The 15,262-nt window shown below is 42.3% G+C and overlaps 1 protein-coding gene across 2 annotated transcripts in view; it reads right to left on the bottom strand.

The window, feature by feature from the left end:
• Window positions 1-558: 558 nt before the first annotated feature.
• The window catches only part of gch1 (GTP cyclohydrolase 1), a 36,396-nt gene continuing 21,692 nt past the window's right edge, over window positions 559-15,262 (bottom strand). For both annotated transcript variants that reach the window (XM_052026340.1, XM_052026348.1), the window contains exons 5-6: window positions 14,894-14,978; window positions 559-4,222 (exon numbers count right to left, since the gene is read on the bottom strand). In XM_052026340.1, coding sequence (XP_051882300.1) covers window positions 4,096-4,222; window positions 14,894-14,978 — 212 coding nt within the window. In that variant the 3' untranslated portion in view covers window positions 559-4,095. The remainder of the gene's footprint in view (window positions 4,223-14,893; window positions 14,979-15,262) is intronic.

The raw sequence follows: 15,262 nt of genomic DNA, 5'->3' as shown, positions 1-15,262 counted from the left end.
TCAGCATGGCTGCTGGCCCTGGGAAATAGCACCATTACCTGCTACACCACTGTGCGGTCAACATGGTAATCCCCAAGTTGCAGAGAGTGATTCAGCCCTCCAATGCCAGGGATCAATTTTAGGCAGATGCCTGATAGTAATCAACATCAGGAAAATGGAAGTCCATGCTAGAGATCATTTATATTTATGGGGATGTTTCTTTGAGGTCAGTGGTAAGTGATTGCAAATATCCAGGCCAGACTGTTGTTGCTTTGCAAATGTTTGCCTTATCTAGTCTCTGCATTACTAAAGTAATGCTCTAACAAGGTTTAATTGGATTAGTTCTGAAACAGCTGGCTTACTTGCACGTCATAGCACCTGACATGTTCATCCGCCTTCCCCCATTCCTCCCCATGTTATTAACTTGGGTGAGGGAGCCAAGTCAAAATCATTACTATATCTCAAAATCAACCAGGAAGGGTAAAACAAAATGCCTGTGTTATAATTGATACTGAAATGTTACTCAAGTTCCAGAAATATTTGCTATTTGCATTTTAAAGAAATAGTTTGAAGATCAGCTGAATTAAAGTATAATTTAATGGACATAAAATTGTTAACCAATATAAACTAATGTACAAGATATTAATTTGATGCAACTATCACAGTGCTGAATGTGCACCAAAACCACAAATGCATTTCAATAAAATACAGAACCAGTACAAAATGCATGATTAAAACAAACAATTCTATTTGCTTCTGAAGATACAACAGAGTCCAAGGCCACTTTTTAGTGTGAACAAACTCTAGGCTAATACACCCCACAAGGATACTTAGAACAACATACAGTGAGTATGAAATTTCAAATACTTGAATGAGTTCACGGTAAACTTGAGTACAATTTAGGATGACTCTGTGTTCTTTGTTATAGCTAAACTGGACAATTAATGACATTCAGTTTTCATTATACAAAATTGCACAATAACATTTCAGCAGTTCAGTAATTCACTTGAGTACAATTGAGTCCTGGAATGTCATAGAATGGTAATGTGGAAGTATTCTGCTTACAGCACAATGATTTTTGGAATGTAGGTATCAAAGATTTGTGCATCCACATTACAGAGAAAAATGCACTCAAAGTCTTGTGGCATTTAAGTGCAATTTAAAAAAAAATCATACAGTAGTGATTGTACAAAGCTTGTGCAATCAATGTCATCTTGGTAAATGACACACAGTTGTTAGCGGCAAAACAAAATTCCTGCTGGCTCCTAACATGAATCAAATATAGAACAAATCCACATTCAAAACTTCTTTATTAGAAATAGAATATCTGCTCAACTATTGAGTTAAATGAAATCCTGAACCCAACATTCAACCTTGAAACTTAAAAACATGCTGATATTAACAGATTATTTTTTGTTAGAAAATAAGAGGAATCAATGGCCTGGTAAACACAGAAAAAAAAATTTGTCAACCATCACAACCCATTTTAGACTTTAATTACATAAATTTACTCATATTAGTTGGTTCCTTAATTGCAAATTTTTATTCTTAACTGAATAATGAATTGGATTTATTTTAAAAAGTAACTTTTTTTTATACAAAGAGGTACTAATCATCAAATGACACACTGCTACTGGCACATAGTATTGCACTCTCAGACTCCCTAGAAATTAGTCTATGCTCAAGGATAATGTTCATTTAAAAAATAATTATAAAGTTAATTTGCAAGTAATTAGTTCTATATTTAAAATGTTCACTGATATTTTCTTAATACTTTGACGTAAATTTTCCTCCACTGTTTTATAAATAGTTAAATAGTTAAGATCATCATTGATATATGGATTTTGAAATTATACTATATACATACAACTGCTAATGCACTTCTACAAATTTCTTTATCTAGATTCTAACAGAGGCATTAACTTAGTATCGTTAAAGAATTTTAACACTACCATTAAAATCAAGCATCAAAATAATTCCATTTAACTTCATTAAACTTAATATCTATTACATGTGATTTCAAAACCCTAGTTTGAATGATTGCATCTGTTGTGTTAGAGCTTTGATTAATAATTACACATTTAAACACTGTAAAATAGAAATATGTCATAAGAATAGCTTTGCCAACAGATAAACAGGTGACTGGTTGATCCTTGCATCAAAGTTGATTCTCACTTTTTTTAAACTTTAAAAATCTCAATCATTTATCAGTGTCAAATTTCTTAAATTTGGTAATCCACATTCATACGGGAAAATATAGCAGTCTGTAATCTCATTTAGAGATAAGTCTGTCAATGCTAATATCAAAATATTACCAGATATCATTTTTCTCACCATATCTTGACCGTTTCTAAATCTACTATAACTTCCCTAATTTTATTTTTTCCCTCAAAGAAAATATTCTCTCCCTTCTACCACCCACATCTGCTCTAATTGACCAAATGGTATTAGGAACTCTCAGTGAAGGTATTTGAAAATAATCCCCATCCATTCCATGGTACTTTATTAATGTGCTGCATCCTTTGTGCTCAGGGACAGCTATTAATGAGAGGGGCAAAGTGAATGATGGACTTTATTGCAAATGTGTAATTAAGGGTGTTGTAGTTGGAGTACAAGTTTAAGGAATTCTTGTTGAAAATTGGATAGGGCTTTGGAAAAAAATACATTTGCAGTGGCATTTTGGTCTCTACTCTTGGAAAGATATGCTTGCCCCAGAGATATTGGAAAGGTCAATTCCTGGGATGAGAGGGTGGTTCCTGAGGAGAAATGGTTTGGACTATACTCAGTGGAGATTAGTAGAACAAGAAATAATCTCATTTAAAGTATAAAAAGTTCTAAGAGGTCTTAACAGGGTTGATGCTGTGCAGCTGCTTCCCCTCACTGGAGACCTTATAGAACTAGGTAGCAGAGACTCCCTTTAAATGCTCAGGCATTTACGGATGCAATCACGAAATTTCTTCACAGTTTGTACTCTTAAAATTCTGTATTCCAGAGGGTTGTGAATGTTCAGTTACTGAAATACGTTCAAGACAGTGATCAATATATTTTTGGACTCTAAATGACAACATGACTAGGCCATTTTCAAGTTATAATTTCCATGGAAAAGCAATGGTATATTGAATTAGATTACGTAAACTTAAAGGAGGTCTTAATGAAACGTGGTCAGACAATGTCGTGAGTATCAGTTCCATTTTTGGTCACAGAGACCACAACTGCTCCCCTGGGCTTCTAAATTTTGGAAGAATTGAGTCAGGGTTATTCTACATAGAATAGTTTTGAACTGATAACTTGAAAATTACTTAAAATTGTGATATCCAAACAAGGGCTGCCAGGATGAAACAATTAAAATGGATTGGTTTGGTCACAAATGGTATGTGGTCCAGATCAAATGGTGGATATACAAAGCTTAACATTCAGAACCAATTAGAATCGTAGTTGTAGAAGCATTCTGGTTAAGACTGAAAAGAAAAGAGAACGGGGATGCAGTTTTGGAATTAACATGCTGAGCCTGGAAAAGTGACGTTTGTCTGATCTACATTACTGGATAAGTAAACTCTGCCTCTGGTGCTCAGTTTACTGATTGGGAAAGTTGGATAGAAGAAACAATAGCACAGTCATGAGGTGCAGTGGGCTGGGAAGGGAAGACCTATGCTGTTATCTCATCTCCAATGCAACTTCTGCCACTGCATTATCAACTTCAAGACATGAGATGCATTGACAAATACTGACAAGGGAAATGAAAGTATCTGAACTGTGTTGGGAAGAAACCATTTGACTTATGTGGAATAAATTTAATACTTAGTGTATTTTTGGGATTATTAGTTCATTCCAACTTAAATATGGAAGAAGAAAATATTTGAGATAATTGTCAAACTTTATAGATTTGCAGCTGTTACAAATCTGTTTAATTGCATCAGATGCACAGCTGTTTTTCCAAAGTCATAGTTTATAAAACTAAAATGTTTTACAAGTACGTAGCCCTAGTTTACAGTTTCTACCAGTGTGACTTGCAAGAAAATATGAATCCCACATCTCTACCTCTTACAATACAAAGCATTTACTGAACGTCTATAAACATCCTGAACATTTAATGAAGTTCCATCGAGGGCATGATTTTCAATTCCTGATAAGAGTCAGAAACTCTTCTCGGGTCTTTGGGTCCTCCCGAAAAACACCTAACATAGTGCTGGTTACCGTCTTACTGTTCATCTTTTGTACTCCCCTCATCACCATGCACATGTGCCTGCAAAGAAAAGTTGCAATATAAACTGTTGTTGATGCTACTTTCCATCTTTGTTTCCATGGAATCCTCTTTCAGAAGGGCATGTTTGTTCAGTGAATTTAGTCCAACTTCATCCCACCATAACTTTTAAATTTAAAGAAAATCTTTGTAAAGATTTTGTAACTGGCCTACCCCAACTTCCCCATTTTCCAATATCAACTCCCATCCATACACTGAGCAATATTCTTTTCATTGTGACCTTCTGCCATGAGATTTTTACCCTTATTCTACTGCTTTTCTCTCTCCATTCCTAATGTTTTCTTCTGCTCCAGCTTTCCTTCTTTACTAGTCATCCAATTACATCGACCTCTGTGGTAATCTCATTATCTTGTCTCTTCAAGCTTCGTCTGTCCTGCCCTGCCAAGAACTATATATTTCCCACCAATTCCTCCAGTCCCATTATTCTTCCCACTTATTAACCCCACCAGGGCTGATTACCAGACTTAATCTCAGCACCACTTATTCAATGTCAATGATGATAAGCTCATAAATTTCAGCATGTGTTCTGGCCCTGACAAACCACCATACATACTCTGATGATTGACTTGCTCCTGACACCATAAAGACCATTTGCCAGCTACAAGGTTGAAGTCAGAACTATGATAGAATCCTCTCTTCTCGCCTGGAGGGGTGAAACTGCCAAACAGCTCAGCATCAACCAAAAGTGTGTTTCAAGCCAGGAGGCAGAGCAGAGCAGCAGCAGGAAAGTTTAAAGGAGCGCCAAGCAGGGCCAAGGTAGCACTTCAGATTAGCTAATTGTGAGGCACATCAGCCAGGAAAAAGGAAGACAAGGTATAGCAGAGTGGCTGTTTTTGAGAGTGACTGCTTGAGTTCTAACCGCTGTGTTTGAGGATTACGTGCTGAGGCTTTCGCTCAAGAGGCTTCAGCGAGGAGGTCTTTTTATCCTTGGAATGACAGTCAGGGCAGTGGTATGCTCCTTCTGCAGGATGTGGGACATCAGGACAACTTCCAGTGTGGGAAGTGTGCCCAGCTACAGCTCTGGCTGACCACATCAAGGAGCTGGACACACTTAAGATCATCCCAGATGCCGAGAGCATCATCGATAAGAGTTTTAGTGTGGTGGTCATACCCAAGGTGCAAGCTGCAGGTAGTTGTGTGACCACCAAGAAAGGTAAAGGGAATAGGCAGACAGTGAAGGGTTCCCCTGTGGCCATCCCCCTCAGTTACAGCTATACATCTTTGGATACTGTTGGTGGAGGTGGGGGGGTGGGGGATGACCTTCCAGAGGGCAGCAGTAACAGCCAGGTCAGCCGCAGGGCAGGGAGAGTGGTAGTGACAGGAGACTTGATAGTTAGGGGTACAGACAAGCCTTTCTGTGGCTGCAAGCGAGTCTCCAGGATGGTGTGTTTCTCTGATTGGCCACAGAACATTCTGAGATGGGTGGGTGAGCAGCCAGAGGTCATGGTCCATATTGGTACCAATGACTAGGCAGAAATGGAAATGAGGTCCTGCGAAGTGATTTTAGGGAGTTAGGTAGTAAGTTTAAGAAGCTGGACTTCCAGGGTTGTAATCTCAGGGATTACGATCTGTGCCACGTGCTAGTGAGGCAAGAAATAGGAAGATAGGGCAGTTCAATACTTGGCTAAGAAGCTGGTGCAGGAGGGAGGGCTTCAGATATATGAACAATTGGGCTCTCTTCCAGGGCAGGTGGGAGCAGTAAAAGAGGGACAGGTTGTACCTGAACTGGAGGGGAAGCAATATATATCCTTGCAGGAAGGTTCGCAAGTGATACTCAGGAGGGTTTAAACTAGAGAGTCAGGGGGCTGGGAACCGGAGCAGCAGGTCAGCAAGTGGAGAGATTGAGGGGAAGGTAGATGTTATGATCAGGAAGTCTGAAGGGAAAGACAGGCAGGGACAGGTTAATGAACACAATGGGACTGAAGGGCTGAATTGTGTTTATTTCAATGCAAGGAGTATTTTGGGTAAGGAAGATGAACTGAGCTTTGATCAGTACACGGAACTATGATGTTGTGGCCATTATGGAGACTTGATTGTGAGAGGGACAGGAATGGCAGTTCAAGGTTCTGGGTTTTGATGTTTTAGACGTTGTAGAGAGGGAGGTAAAAGAGGTGGAGGAGATGCATTACTAATCAGGGAGAATATCACAGCTGCAGTCAGAGAGGACATACTGGTGGGCTCATCCACTGAGGCAATATGGGTAGAGCTCAAAAATGAGAAAGGTGCAATCACTCTGATGGGGTTATATTATAGGCCTCCCCATAGCCACCAGGAAATGGAGGAACAGATATGTCGACAGATTATGGAAAGAGGTAAAAACAAGAGGGTTATTGTAGGGGTGACTTTAACTTCCCCAACATTGACTGGGACTTCCTTAGTACAAGAGGCTTAGATGGGCAGAACTTCTTTGGTGCATCCAAGAAGGTTTCTTGAAACAGTACGTGGATAGTCCACCTAGAGGAGGGGCTATGCTGGATCTTGTTCTGGGAAATGAGCCTGGCCAAGTGACTAGCCTTTCAGTGGGAGAGCATTTTGGGAACAGTGATCACAACTCCTTAAATTTTAAGATAGTTTGAAATAGGATAAGGCTGGACCTTGCAGTAAAGTACCAAATTGGGGGAGGGCAAATTATGACATTATTGGACAGGAGCTAGGGGTCATTAATTGGAAGCAGCTGTTATTGGGCAAGTCATTTGACATGTGGGAGTTGTTTAAAGACCAGCTGATCAGAACTCAGGACCAGCATGTTCCAGTAAGGAGGAAGGACAAGGATGGCAAGGTAAGGGAACTATGGATAATGAGAGAGGTTATGAATTAAGTCAAAAAAAAAAAGAAAAATGCATATGTAAGGTTTAGGAAGCTAAAATCAGATAGAGCCCTTGAGGAATATAAAGAGAGCAGGAAAGAGCTCAAGTGGGTGATTAGTAGGCCCAAAAGGGGCCATGAAATGTCCTTGGCAAGTAGGATTAAAGTGAATCCCAGTGCATTTTATACTTTAATTAAAAACAAGAGGATAACTAGGGAAGAGGGTAGGACCAGTTAAGCATAGAGGAAACTAATGCTTGGAGTCAGAAGATGAGGGTGAGGTACTAAACAAGTATTTGCATTGGTATTCACCAAAGAGAAGGAAATGGAAGATAACGAGAGCAGTGTGCGGCATGCTAATGTACAAGGGCATTTTGAGATCGAGGAGGTAGTACGATCTCTTTTGAAGACCATTAAGGTGGATAAGTCTCCAGGGCCTGATGGGATATATCCCAGGTTCTTGAAAGAGGCAAGAGAGCAGATTGTTGGGGCCTTGATGAAGATCTTTGTAGCCTCGCTAGCAACAGGAGATGTCCTGGATAACTGGAGAGTAGCCAATGTTGTTGCTTTGTCCAAGAAGGGAAATAGGTATAATCCAGGAAATTATAGGCTGCTGATCCTCACATCAGTGGTAGGGAAGCTACTGGAGAGGATTCTTAGGGATAGGATTTACGTGCATTTGAAAAGATATAGTCTGATTAGGGACAGTCGGCATGACTTTGTGTGGGGCATGTCACATCTTACTAACTTGATTGAGTTTTTTGAGGAGGTGACAAAGGTGATTGATGAAGGTAGGGCAGTGGATGTTGTCTACGTGGACTTTAGTAAGTCAGTTAAGACTTCTTTTGCAGGTAAGAGCTTGCAAGTAAGCAGCAGCCTTAGCAACAAAAGGGAGGAGTTTTGAAGGTAGGCTCTAGCGGAGCAGCTATTTTGAGAGTGGCTGTGTTGGAGCTTGAAGTGTGGTGTTTAACGTCAAAGTGCTGAGGCTTTGGTGGAGAGGCTGAGCAGCAGTAAGAGTCGAGGTAAGCACAGGTAAAGTCTTTCGACTTTAGTCTTCACACTTAGTGCATTACGATGGCAGTTAGGACAGTGGTATGCTTGTCCTACAGGATGTGGGAGGTCAGGGCAACTTCCAGCGTCCCTGAGGATTACACCTGTGGGAAGTGTCCTGCTGCAGCTCCTGGCTGACCATGTTAAGGAGTTGGAGCTTAAGATCATCCAGGCTGCTGAGAGCATCATAGATAAGAGTTTCAGTGAGGTGGTCACATACAGGGTGCAGGCTGTAGGTAGCTGGGTGACCACCAGGAAAGGTAGAGGGGGTAGACAGTGCAGGATTACCCTGTGGCCATTCCCATTAAACAAGTATACCGTTTTGGATTCTCTTGGGAGGGATGACCATTCAGGAGAAAGCAGCAGCCAGGTCTGTGGCACCAGGACTGGCAGTGGGGCGCAGCAGGGAAGGGTGAAGGCAAAAAGGACCATAATGATAGGAGACTCAAAGTTAGAGGGGCAAGCAGGAGATTCTGTGGCCACAAAAGGGACTCTAGGATGGTGTGTTGCCTCCTTGGTGCCAGAGTCAAGGATGTCTCTGAGCAGTTGCAGAACATTCTCAAGGGGGAGGGTGAGCAGCCAGAGGTCATTGTGTACATTGGCACAACTGACCCAAGTAGAAAAAGGGATGAGTTCGGAAAGATGTTAAAAAGCAGGACCTCAGGGGTAGTAATCCAGAGATTACTACCCGTGCCACAAGCTAGTAAGGGTAAGAATGGGCGGAGATAGCAGATGAATGCGTGGCTGAAGAGTTGGTGCAGGGGGCAGGGATTCAGATTTGTGGACCATTGGGATCTCATCTGGGACAGAGGTGACCAGTACAAGAGGGACGGGTTGCACTCAACTGGAGGGGGACCACTATCCTAGTGGGTAGATTTGCCAGTGCTACTTGGGAGGGTTTAAACTAGATTGGCAAGGGGGGTGGGATCCAAAGCAGAAGTGAGGCAGATGAGAGGCTGGAAGTTGAGATAGAATTCAATGACAGCAAGGTCAGTAGACAAAACAGGGAGCGAGGAAAGACTGTTGGATTAAATTGTGTTTATTTCAATGCAAGAGGTCTGACAGATAAGGCAGATGAACTCAGCATGGATAGCTACATTGGACTGGGATATTATTGCCATTACAGAAACATAGTTAAGGGAGGGACAGGACTGGCAATCAAATGTTCCAACGTTCAGGTGTTTTAGGCGGGATAGAGGTGAAGGAAAGAGAAGGGGGCATTGCATTTCTGATTAAGTAGAGCATCACGGCAACAGTCCAAGATGAAATTACTGAGGGATTGCCCAGTGAGGCTTCAAAGGTGGAGCTGAGAAATGAAAAGGGGATGATCACCTTGTTGGGATTGTACTATAGGCTCTCTAATAGTCAACGGGACTTAGAGGAACAAATATGCAGGGTGATTGCAAAAAGTTGCAAGAATAATAGGGTTGTCATAGTAGGGGATTTTTAACTTTCCTAACATAAACTGGGACTGCCATAGTGCTAAGGGCTTAGATGAGGTAGAATTTGTTAAGTTTGTTCAGGAAAGTTTCCTCATACAATATATCAAAAGCTCTACCAGGGAGAGGGCAAAGCTTGACCTACTCTCTATCTCATCTGAGACAGATGAGCCTCTCATCTGCCTCACTTCTGCTTTGGATCCCACCCCCCTGCCAATCTAGTTTAAACCCTCCCAAGTAGCACTGGCAAATCTGCCCACTAGGATAGTGGTTCCCCTCCAGTTCAGTGCAACCCGTCCCTCTTGTACAGGGGCTGAGGAGAACAAGAAGGGGATATGAAAAGGCTTTGGCAAGTAGGGTTGAGGAAAACCCCAAGGCACTTTTCACTTATGTGAAGAACAGAAGGATGACGAGAGTAAAGGTAGGACCGATTAGAGACAAAGGTGGGAAGGTGTGCCTGGAAGCTGTGGAAGTGGGTGATGTCCTCAATGAATACTTCTCTTCAGCATTCACTAAGGAGAGGGGCCTTGATGCTGAGGACAGTGTTGGTAAGGTTAATGTTCTAGAGCACATTGATATCAAGAGAGAGGATGCGTTGGAGCTGTTAGAAAATATTAGGACAGATAAGTCCCTGGGACCTGACGGAATATTCCCCAGGCTGCTCCACGAGGTGAGGGAGGAGATTGCTGAGCCTTTGGCTAGGATCTTTGAGTCCTTGTTATCCACAGGAGTGGTACCGGATGATTGGAGGGTGGCAAATATTGTCCCCTTATTCAAAAAAGGTAGTAGGGATAGTCCAAGGAATTATAGACCAGTGAGCCTTGCGTCTGCGGTGGGCAAACTGTTGGAAAGGATTCTGAGAGATAGGATCTATGGGCATTTAGAGAATCATGGTCTGATCAGGGACAGCCAGCATGGCTTTGTGAAGGGCAGATCATGTCTCTCAAGCACTGATAGTGTTCTTTGAGGAGGTGACCAGACAGATTGATGAGGGTAGTGAAGTAGATGTGGTCTACGTGGATTTTAGTAAGGCATTTGACAAGGTTCCACCTGGTAGGCTTCTTCAGAAGGTCAGAGGGCATGGGATCCAAGGAAGCTTTAAATTTTTTAATTTTATTTACAGCGTGGTAACAGGCCCTTCCGGCCCAACGAGTCCGCGCCGCCCATTTTAAACCCCCATGTTAACCTACCCGTATGTCTTTGGAATGTGGGAGTAAACCAGAGCACCCGGGGGAAACCCATGCAGACACAGGAGAACGTACAAACTCCTTACAGACAGCGGGAATCGAACCCCGATTGCTGGCGCTGTGATAGCATCGCGCTAACCGCTACACTACCGTGCCGCCCCAGCTTGGCCACGTGGATTCAGAATTGGCTTGCCTGTAGAAAGCAGAGGGTTGTGGTGGAGGGAGTGCATTCAGATTGGAGGGCTGTGACTAGCGGTGTCCCACGAGGATCGGTTCTGGGACCTCTGCTTTTTGTGATTTTTTTTTATATATATATATATATTAATGACTTGGATGAGGGGGTAGAAGGTTGGGTTGGCAAGTTTGCAGACAACACAAATGTTGGTGGTGTTGTGGACAGTGTAGAGGATTGTCGAAGATTGCAGAGACACATCAACAGAATGCAGAGGTGGGCTGGGAAGTGGCAGATGGAGTTCAATCCGGAGAAGTGTGAGGTGGTACACCTTGGAAGGACAAATTCCAAGACAGAGTGCAAAATTAATGGCAGGATTCTTGGTAGTGTGGAGGAGCAGATGGATCTGGGGGTCCATATCCACAGATCCCTGAAAGTTGCCTCATAGGTGGATAGGGTAGTTAAGAAAGCTTATGGGGTGTTAGCTTTCATAAGTTGAGGGATCGAGATTAAGAGCCACGAGGTAACGATGCAGCTCTATAAAACTCTGGTTAGACCACACTTAGAGTACTGTGTCCAGTTCTGGTCAACTCATTATAGGAAGGGTGTGAAAGTGTTGGAAAGGGTGCAGAGGAGATTTACCAGGATGCTGCCTGGTTTAGCGAGTATGTATTATGAGGTGAGACGAAGGGAGCTAGGGCCTTACTCTTTGGAGAGAAGGAGGATGAGAGGAGACATGATAAAGGTGTACAAAATATTAAGAGGAATAGATAGAGTGGACAGCCAGTGCCTCTTTCCCAGGGCACCAATGCCCAATACAAGAGGTCATGGCTTTGAAGTAATGGGTCGGAAGTTCAAGGGAGATATCAGAGGAAGGTTTTTACCCAGAGAGTGGTTGAGGCATGGAATGCGCTGCCTGGGGCGGTGGGAGGCAGGTACATTAGTCAAATTCAAGAGATTACTAGATAGGCATATGGAGGAATTTAAAATAGTAGGATATGTGGGAGGAAGGGGTTAGATAGTCTTAGATGAGATTTAAAGGTCAGCACAACATTGTGGGCTGAAGGGCCTGTATTGTGCTGTACTCTTCTAAATAGGGCAGGACAAATGACTGAAGTGTCAGTGGGAGAGTCAGTTGGGACCAGCGACCAAAGTTCTATCAGTTTTAAATTAGTTATGGAAAGAGACTGATCTGGTCGACAAGTTAAAGTTCTAAATTGGGGCAAGGCAAATTTTGACCGTATAAGACAGGAACTTGCAAATGTTGATAGGAGTAGGTTGTTTGCAGGCAAAGGGGTGTCTAGCAAGTGGGAGGCTTTTTAAAGTGAGATATCGAGAGTTCAAGATCTGCATGTTCCTGTTAGAGTGAAGGGCAGGGCTAGCAGGAGTAGGAAACCCCGGATGACGAAGGATATCCAGACTCTGGTCAGGAATAGGCAGCTGGGATCATGTGAATCCCTGGGAGGAGTAGAGGGGAATGGAGGAGTGTACCCGAGGGCATGAGATAGCTTTGGCAGAGAAGATCAAAGAGAATCCATAGAAATTTTAAGAGAAAAAAGAGTAACTAGGGAGGGAATAGGGCCCCTCAAAGACCAAAGTGGACATCTGTGTGGAGCAGCTGGAGATTGGCGAGGTCCTCGATGAGCATTTCTCCTTTGTTTTTACCATGGAGAAAGACATGAAGATTTCAGTGCTTGAGATAGTAAATGGGTGATGAAGGCCAAAGTGCCAAAAGCCACCATCAGTCAGGGGATTGAGTATAGAAGTGGGGATGTTATGTTGCAGTGGTATTAGATGTTGATGAGGCCACATTTGGAATATTGTGTACAGTTTTAGTCACCCTCTATAGGAAAGATGCCATTATGCTGGAAAGAGTGCAGGGGAGATTTACGAGGATGTTGCCGGGACTTGAGGGACTGAGTTATGGAGTGAGGTTGAGCAGGTTGGGTCTTTTTCGTTGGAGTGTAGGAGAATGAGGGGTGGTCTTGATGTGTATAAAATTATGAGGGGCATAGATAGGGTGAATGCACACAGTCTTTATCCCAGGGTTGAAAAATCAAGAATTAGAGAGCATAGGTTTAGGATGAGAGGGGAGAGATTTAATAAGGACCTGAGGGGCAACTTAGTTAAGGTTTAAAGGGATATGGGCAAATGGGACTAGCTTAGGTGGGAATCTTGGTCGGCATGGACCAGTTGGGCCAAAGGGCTTGTTTTCGTGCTGTATGACTCTGACTCTATTTGACAAGGTTGTTCATGTAGGCTGATCCAGAAGGTTAAGATACATGGGATGCAAGGTGACTTGGTGGTTTGGATTCAGAAGTGGCTTGCCCATATATGACAGAGGGTAGTTGTGGAAGGGTGTTATTCTGGCTGGAGGTCCGTGACCAGTGGTGTTCTTCAGGGATCGGTGCTGGGACTTGTATTGTTCGTGATATATATAAATGACTTGAATAAAAATGTGGATGGGTGGGTTAGGAAGTTTGCAGATGACACAAAGATTGGTGGAGTTGTGGACTGTGAAGAAGGTTGTCAAAGGATACAGCAGAATATAGATCAGTTACAGATATGGGCAGAGAAATGACAGATGGAGTTTAATCTGGGCAAGTGTGAGCTGTTGCACTTTGGGAGGTCAAATGTAATGGGAAAGTACACAGTTAATGGCAGGACCCTTAACAGCTTTGAGAGGGATATTGGCATCCAAGACCACATCTCCCTGAAAGTGGCCATGCAAGTAGATAAGGTTCTTTATCTATCTACTCACTATCTGTACCTTCGTTAGTTGGGGCATTGAGTATAACAGTAAGGAAGTCACATTGCAGTTATATAAAACTTTTAGGCTGCACTTGGAGTATTTGTATGCAATTTTGGTTGCCCCATTGCAGGAAGGATATAGAAGCTTGGAAAGGGTACAAAAGAGGTTTACCAGGATGTTGCTTGGCTTAGAGGGTAGCAGCTGAAAGGAGAGGTTGGACAAACTTGGGTTATTTTCTCTGGAGCATCAGAAGCTGAGGGAAGACTGGACAGAAGTTTATAAAATTGAGAAGCACATCTCAATAGACGGTCAGAATCTTTTCCCCAAGGTAGAATTGTCAAATACTGGAGGACATGTATTTAAGATTTGGGGGGGGGGGGGGGTGTGTGGGGAGAGGGGGAGTTTGAGGTAGATGTGCGAGCAAGTTTTTTTTTTGGAGAAAGTGGTAGGTGCCTGGAACAGGCTTCCAGGGGTAGTGGTGGAAGCAGATATGACAGTGGTGTTTAAAAGGCTCTAAGATAGACACGTGAATATGCAAGGAATTGGGGGGGGGGGGGGGGTGGTGCGTATGGATCATGTGCAGGCAGAAGAGATTTGGTTTTAATTTGGCATAGTGTTTGGCAAAGACGTGGTGGGCTGAAGGGCCTGTTCCTGTGCTGTACTGTTCTATTTTCTTAGAGAATAATTTGCTAGTTTGTTGCTCCTGCCATTGGACTTGTAATCCACCTCCTCTGTGCTAGTCCACAGTGACTGTAATCTCTGAGACATTGCAGCTGCTCACCAAACTTAATTCAGTCACACTTCACCAGACCAATGTAAGCAGCAATGTTAAGAACACACCATCATCTCTAATACTGGTCAGACATTTCTGGATCAATATCCTGCAAGTTCCTATCAATTTTAAGATACATTAGCTGTCCATCACTACCTTCTTATACAATGAATACAACTACTCACATTCAAGTGGATTTAAAATCATATACAAAATGGACTTGGATTTAATCTGGGCATTCCAATTATTGAAAAACACACTTTCACCTTTATAAATTTCATCGGATTCATTAAATTGCTACATTAACAGAATTAAATTAAAACACCAACAAATTCAATGAGATTCTTTAACTATAAAAACAACACATATCATTCAATCCTTGATAATGCAATTTCCAGATTAATGGTGGATTCATTTTCAAACTATACAAACAATGATCATAAAGAATAATAGCTTTTTTAGGGTTCAGAACTTACGTGGCTTCAACTACAACTCCTACTCCTGCAGGTTGTAAGGCTTCTGTGATTGCAACAGCAATTTGTTTGGTGAGACGCTCTTGGACTGCAAATGGACAAAACAATGTACCCATGAGAAAAGGAAACAGAGTTAACTGCTATGTTAGGATGGGAAATTAATATTGAAAAAGCATCATTAAATACAATTCTATGTTAATAAAACTAAATTCCTGATTTATATTAGCTTGATAAGTTCCATGCAATAGACAAGTATAGTTTGATTTTTTAAAAAAAAAACAGCATGCTGGAGGAACTCAGCAGGCCAGGCAGCATCCATGGAGAGAAACAGACTTTTTCAACGTTTCGGGTCAGGACCCTTCTTCAGGACTG

The sequence above is a fragment of the Pristis pectinata genome, chromosome 1, assembly GCF_009764475.1.
Source record: "Pristis pectinata isolate sPriPec2 chromosome 1, sPriPec2.1.pri, whole genome shotgun sequence".
NCBI classification, from domain to species: Eukaryota; Metazoa; Chordata; class Chondrichthyes; order Rhinopristiformes; family Pristidae; genus Pristis; species Pristis pectinata.
This window is presented reverse-complemented; position numbering and strand designations above follow the sequence as displayed.